This window comes from the organism of the source record quoted next (genome assembly GCF_019968955.1).
Source record: "MAG: Porospora cf. gigantea A chromosome Unknown PgA_NODE_204_length_29191_cov_356.279, whole genome shotgun sequence".
Classification (NCBI taxonomy): Eukaryota; Apicomplexa; class Conoidasida; order Eugregarinorida; family Porosporidae; genus Porospora; species Porospora cf. gigantea A.
This window is the reverse complement of record NW_027151491.1, coordinates 22242-29191: the sequence shown is the minus strand read 5'-3', so window position 1 is coordinate 29191 and position 6950 is coordinate 22242. Positions and strand designations below refer to the sequence as shown.

General features: G+C 55.2%; 2 protein-coding genes across 5 annotated transcripts; both read left to right on the top strand.

Moving 5' to 3' along the window:
• Positions 1-62: 62 nt before the first annotated feature.
• KVP18_003339 (uncharacterized protein) lies at positions 63-3316 on the top strand (the record flags this gene model as incomplete). Of its 3 annotated transcripts, XM_067954996.1 has the most annotated exons (3): positions 63-948; positions 977-2786; positions 2815-3316. In XM_067954996.1, the coding sequence occupies 3 exons, from the start codon at positions 63-65 to the stop codon at positions 3314-3316; spliced, it is 3198 nt and encodes a 1065-aa protein (XP_067811646.1). The 3 variants fall into 3 exon arrangements, with proteins under 3 accessions (XP_067811646.1, XP_067811648.1, XP_067811647.1); XM_067954998.1 differs by having other exon boundaries at positions 977-2826; XM_067954997.1 differs by lacking the exons at positions 63-948; positions 977-2786 and having other exon boundaries at positions 2912-3316.
• Positions 3317-3365: 49 nt separating this feature from the next.
• KVP18_003348 (uncharacterized protein) lies at positions 3366-6729 on the top strand (the record flags this gene model as incomplete). 2 transcript variants are annotated; one of them, XM_067955015.1, is made up of 2 exons in its annotated part: positions 3366-3907; positions 3936-6729. In XM_067955015.1, the coding sequence occupies 2 exons, from the start codon at positions 3366-3368 to the stop codon at positions 6727-6729; spliced, it is 3336 nt and encodes a 1111-aa protein (XP_067811665.1).
• Between the last annotated feature and the right edge of the window lie 221 nt (positions 6730-6950).

The window sequence follows — 6950 nt, the reverse complement described above, 5'->3', positions numbered from 1 at the left end:
TGCCGGCGTCTAGATTGGGCAACTTGGAGTGCACATTCCACTGCGACGCCATCCTCGGGATCATGACCATCCCTTGTGGAACGTCTACCCGCCAGTTCTTGGCCACCGTTCTGAAGTCTGAGACGGTGGCGTCGTTTCCGCTGCACGTTACGCTGGACGTGTCTCGTGGTGACATCAGCACGCCCGACTTGTCACTCTTGGATATGGATTTAGCCACGGCTGTACAGTCTGCGCATTTTGATGAGGAGTGGGCTGTTCAACCCGAGAGAGCCATTATGGGCGCCAAGAAGATCTGCCTCGTGCCATTCGACTTTCCATTAGACCGGCTGCAGAGTATAGTATTTCCAAGTGGTATTTCGGAGACGTTCCCTGGAATGTCGTCCACGCCTTCTCTCCTGAGGGACGAACCGTCACTCCTCAGAGAGGACGGGTTCTTCACCGACGGGGCGACACCGACGGAGCCTCGGGCCCGTCCCCGCAGCTTCTCACCGATGCCGCGGGTGGAAGCAGATGAGCCTGACGGCGCTGGACGGCTTTCTTTTTATATCGGCGAGCGTGCAGCCAATCTGGTGCGAGGTATAGAGAAGCTGCTGTCCTCGGGGTTCTACTTCTCCTACGACATAGACTTCTCTCGAACCCTTCAACACCGCGCGCTAGAGAGCGCGTCTACAAACTTGTCTTCCAGGCCGCAGATGCTTCCGTGTTGGCGTGCTGTCCAGACTGAAAATGTCGACCCGCCTCCCAAGTACATCCTTGAAATGGAGCGAACCAGGTTAAATGAACCTAGCTATGTCGACTGCTGGAAAAGGCAATACCTCTGGAACCATCACCTTGTGACGCCCTTCATCAAGGCTGGAGTCGACCTGAACTGGTTAGTGCCGATAACTCAAGGCTCAGTGTCGTCGCTTTTTGTGGAGCATCCTCTGCACTCGGTGGAGATGATTCTGAGTGAGAGTTCGGGCGCCGCTTTATGCAGTTTGTCGGCGGTCCATGCGTCGTGGTGGCACGCGCTACAACCACCGAGGCATCGACGACGAGGGTCACGTAGCAAATTTCTGCGAAACTGAAACCATCCTACATGTCGGACGTATGCGCCCTGAGACTCTAGTGCCGTTACACCGCGAGTCCATGCAGCAAGGAGCGTCGCTTCCACCTGGTTGCGGATGGGCGGCATCAGTTCAGATTCGGGGGTCTGTGCCGCTCCACTGGGAGCAGAACGGCATGATCATCAACCCTCCTCCAGTGCTGACGAAGACGTACAAGGACTCTCCCCAGTCGTTTAAGATTCATCACGACGAGCTCGCCCGTCAGTATGGCGATGTGTACTACATGAACCTCTTGTCGACAACCAGGCAGCAAGAGCCTAGATTGACCAAATCGCTAGTGGAGGCACTGCGACTTTACACGACGTCTGAGCAGAGGAACTACGAGCGGGTTAAGCAGACAGACGAGGGAGGCAGGCCTCCCACCATCCAGCACACCAACTGGGACTTCCACAGCCAGGTGAAGGCCAAGGGACTAGAAGGTGCACTGGAGACGCTCTACAGAAGTGAGTTCACGCAGCAGGCGCTCTATGCATCCGGTGCCTTTGTGGAGCGGCCGCTGTGGACTTCCGGCGACACTTTCCAATGTCAGGCTGGCGTGATCCGAACCAACTGCTTGGACTGTCTTGATCGCACTAACGCACTTCAGATGTATGTCGCGTTCTGGTGGCTGAGCGCCTACCTGGGTGAGCGGGGGTTGAAAAACATCTGCGTGGCCCCCGCAATGAAGATGATGGAAGTGCAGGGCACCCCACTGAAGGTCAAGAACTCGGTAGTCGGACAGCTGTCTGCCAAGGACGTGATCTTCACCTACTTCGGCGGACAAGAAGCGCCTTGCGCTCTGACGGCCTACCGACCCATTGTATACGACAAGCATCTCTTCTTCAACGAAGACGACTCCTCGTTTGTACCGAGCGCTCTGAGGGAGCAGTTGGGGTCTGTGTGGGCTGACCACGGGGATAAGATCTCGTACGCCTACACAGGTACTGGCAGCGTGCTGTCAGCTTTGATTAAGAACGGAAAGGCAAGTTGGTCAACGAACGCCGACCACGTGTTTAGGTCTATAGGACGCCTCTATCAGAATACATTCGAAGACAACTTTAGGCAGGAGTGCCTGCAGGTGCTGCTAAACTGGACTCCATGCACGCCGGCAGCGCCTCGTCGCACCACGAAGAGTCTTCCCCCCAGCAAGGTTGCGTCCTGCAACAAGGAAGAGCGCGACAGGCTGCTGATTTGGACGGGAACCTACAACGTTGCCGGCAAGTCGCCTGGGGAACAGGACCAGCCTGGCCTTCGGGAGTGGTTGATGGTCGACAAGGTCCTCGCTGACGTCTACGTCGTGTGTATACAAGAGCTCGTGGAGCTCACTGGTGTGCGCGTGCTGCTGCAGCAGTCCGACAAGGACAAAGAGTGGAGCTTGGAATTCGCTCTGCGGATGGCTCTGGGGCCAAACTACCTGAAGGTACGCTCTCGCGGGCTCGTAGGCTTGTACCTCACAGTGTTCGTGCGTGACACTGTTGTAGAACAGATGTCGAACCTCTCCATCGAGGAGATCAAGCTCGGGTTTCGTGGGCAAATGGGCAACAAAGGCGCCGTGCTCTTCAGGTGTAACGTTGGGCGGGAGTCATATGTCTTCGGAAACGTGCATCTCACGCCTGGAACGAGCAGGTTCGACGAACGGAGAATGCAGCTTCGGTCTGTGATCCGACAAGCCTTCAAAACGGCGACCGCGGATGATTCTGTGTGGGTAGCTGAGGATCTCAGGACGCAGCGATTCGGATAGTGGGGTTCCCGAGAGCACTCGGGATACCTCCGACGTCGACGTGCTGATTTTGGGGGGTGACTTTAACTTTCGCCCTGACGTGTCGATGGACTCTGAGCGAGTGATACGCATGGTGCTCAACGGTCAGTCACGAGATCTTTTCACTCGAGACCAATTGGCCATATGTCGTCGACTGCACATGCCTCCAATGATGGACCTCATCGACGTGTCCGAATTGAACTCTTCCGAAATCGCATTGACTCAGCAATTTCCACCGACCTACAAGTACATAATTCGGTCAAACGCCTTCGAGAAGAGCAGAGTGCCGGCGTGGTGCGACCGAGTACTACTGGGAGGGCGATCAGTTGACTGTGAGGTACCATCTAACTCCCAGGTGGAGTGCAGGGCGTACTCCTCCGTCCAAACCCTACAGATGAGTGACCACCGACCAGTCATGGCGCTAGTGTCCTGCCCCTTCACACCGATCAGTCCTACGTATCAAATGACCTAAGAATCATAACGGTGCACAACGTTAGTCAGAAATAATTAGAATTCGAAAAATGACCAAGCTCTGGTCATTTCTGACATGGTCTATAGTTCTTGGTAATCGCCGGTACGGGTATGACGCTGCAACGCTGGCCGATACGTTCACCTCCGATGAGGATCGACACCAGGCTGAAAACTGGCAGGCTCGTTTCCTGACCCACTCCACGTTTGAGTCTGGCAACGCCGAATTTGTCAGTTGGAAACCCGCTGCGAATCCGCCTGAGATAAGGGTCAGGGTGCGCCCTGACCGCATCTCGGTTGCCGACGCTCGAGTGTGGGGGTTGTGGTTCTATTTCGCAGTCAACCACAGAAAAGGAGAACCTACAAAAATTATCATCGAAAATGACGGACTCAAGGTCTACAACTTAGGCAACACTCAGCGCTTCGAAGACGTCGCGACCTATGAGCAGTGTATGATGAGAGAAGTCCGTTGGAACGGTGTCCCGCTGGACAAGGCGGACACCACCTGTAAGAATGCTGCGGCAGCGGCGGTAAAGTGCCCGCCGCATGGAGCAGCTCATCCGTTCGCCTATAGGGTACGGTATTCGTACGATCGGTGGGAGTGGGGTGCCTGAGCAATGCAGCAACACTTGGTACCCTCTAAAGACTACCGAGATCGTAGGGAATGAGATACACGTGGATGTCACTCCTGCCCACGATGTCATCTACCTGGCTCTTATGGAGCCGCACACTCCCGACAACGTTATATCGTACATCTCTGAGATACAATCCAGGAAAAGTGTGGTCGATGTCGCGATGATAGGCGAATCGCACTACAACCTTCCTATCTACATGGTGCAGATAGGAAGTGCGTCGCGGGACACCTCGGCGCCTGCAGTTGTGGATTTGTCTTCAGCATCGCCTCCGGCGCTAAATTCGCTGAAACCAGCTGTATGGGCGGTCGCAAGGCAGCACCCAGGGGAAGTTATAGGAGGGTACAGTGCTGCGGGCATCATAGATCTGCTGACAAAGCCGTCTCCTTCGGAGAAGGCCCTCGCCGAGGACTTGCTCGATCGGTTCGTGTTCTACGTAGTACCCCAAATCAATCCCGATGGCGCGGGACAGGGAAACTGGCGCACCAACGGGGCGGGTCACAACCAGAACCGCGATTGGGTGAACGCACAGATGGACACGACTCCCGAAATCCTTTACGTCCAAAATCAAATGGATCGGAAGGGGGTGTCCTTCAACATCGACCTTCACATGGCTGCTGCGGACAAGCACGTGACAGTCTATTGGCCGAATGGCATCGATGTGGAAGACACGGCTGTGCCAGTGACCCAGGAAGAAGGCTACCTTAGCACTGTGGAGCGGCGACTAGACGATCGGGGGTGTCCTGCGCAGCCCGAGGCCAAGTACTATGGACTGGTCGACTGGTGGGTCCAGGACGTTATGCGTGACTCGAAGACCTTGAATGACGCGTTCGATACTTCGTGCGTACCGCGACCCGCAGGGATAAAGTGGCTGCTACAAGGGGCTGTCAATCCCGTTTCGACATCTGACCTCCACGCAAACAAGCTAATCTACAATACGATGCGCACAACCTTCGACTCTGCGGCTAAGGAACATTCCAACGAGTTGTGGACTGGCTACGACACTGTAGGGACCGGCGCTGGTATGTACAAGGGTCTCAAACCGGGCTACCACCCTTTGTACGGCGATACGTGGCCGCAAGACCGCTACGGAGCCGTAGGAATCACAGTGGAAATGCCTGGAGTGTACTCTTGTGAGGCTTACTTCAACAACGGTATGAAGGACGAGGACAGCGTTTTCGGTTCAAAACACGGACGTCAGGTCGGAGCGGCGTTGATGTGGGGCCTTCACGCCGTGCGCGACTCCGTAATGCCTTATGAGGGCATACAGTTCCACGCCAACTCTGTGTCGTATGCAGTTAGAAAGGTAGCTTCCAGTTCCGAGAGGCGCCTGAAAGCCGGAAGGGAGGTCGAATTCCACCACGACGCGTTGTACCGGAGATTCATCGATCAGCGCCTCGCGTCGTCAGTCACCTTCAACGATGAGGACCCAGAAAATCCCATCCTTGAAGTCCAGGGAGTTACCCCTTTGTGGAGAAGACATGCAACCTGTATGCACGAAGGAGCTCGATGTGAGATCCGCAGCGACGACGACGTCTCCGACCCTCACAACATCAAAGTCTACCTGAAGCCAGACGAATATTCCGCCTACGACGATGCGGTGTTTATGCAGAGCTTCTCCGTCACCGTCGATGGACTGACCCCTGGTCGGCGAGCCAGGTTCGAAGTTGTTAACGGTCTGGACGCTACATGGGCGGCGGGTTACACTATGGGCAAGGGCCAACCGGTTTGGTTCTCTCACGACCGTCAGACCTGGTGGTCAGTGGACAATACAGTGGAGGGCGAGTCGTCAGTGGTGGTGGAGTATACGCCTTATGAGCCGCTGGTGCATATTGGGTACCAGCCTATGTACAACTACGAGACCTACCTTAATTTTCTGGGCCACCGCCAGGTGAACAGCAGCGCTTCTCTGGAGCAGATAGGGATGTCTGTGCAACGGCGCGCTATTTACCGCTTGACCTACGGCCAGCATGATCCTGAGAAGAAGAAGATCTGGGTCATCGGGCGCAGTCATCCTGGTGAAACTCAAGGAAGCTACTTCGTATACGGCTTCACTGACGCGCTGGATTCGGACTCCCCTTGTGCGAGGAGAGTGCGGGAGGAAGCGGTGGTGCACGTGGTGCCGGCCCTCAACGTTGACGGACTAGCCAATGGATACCACAGAACCAATGCGATGGGAAGCAACCTCAATCGCGTATGGGACTTCCCCTCCTTGCAGGCGGCCCCCGAAGTACATTTTGTCCTTGGGAAGATGGTGGAAGAAGGTGTCTCTATGATGGTGGACGTGCACCAAGATGAGACCACCGACGACTCGTTCGGCGTGTGGTACCAAACTGGCAACCTATTCCTGGACGTCGTCTCGGAAAAGCTGGCTGCGATGTACAACACCTTCAACGATGCCTTCGTTGAGGCCTCTGGCGGAGTCTTCACCGGAGAGAACATGTATGGATTTCCCACCGAGCCGGATATGCCGTACTACTCTGACTCTAGCGTGGTGTATCGTTTTAAGGATGGCTTCGGGTACACCCTCGAAATGCCATTCCGTAGGACGACTACCGGAGGTGGGCGTGTGTGGAGTCCTGCGCAGTCGATTGACCTGGGTGCCAGCATGTTGGATGCTGTCTGTGCTATCCTTGACGAATTGCCTGTGAACCAGAAAGCGGATCGAGAACTCTCCTACTCGTTCAATGTTAATGGCCAAACCACCGGTGGAGAGGGTGGAAACAGCGGCCTTCGTATGTCAATAGGCGCTTTGTGTCTGTTTTTGATTGCGCTAGTGGTCTAACTAAAAAAAACCACAATCCCATCATGGAGTATCCTACCCTTCATGCCCTTCAACAGAAGAGTGCTGGCCGTTGGACTGTTGAACTGCCGCGCGCAATCACCGCTGTGATCGAGTTGACAGACGAATTAGGAGAGAGATTCGTAGACAAGCAACCAGCAGAACTTGTAGAAATGTACAAGTATGTAGTTCTCAGCCTGACCGGAAACGCAGAGACGTTGGAG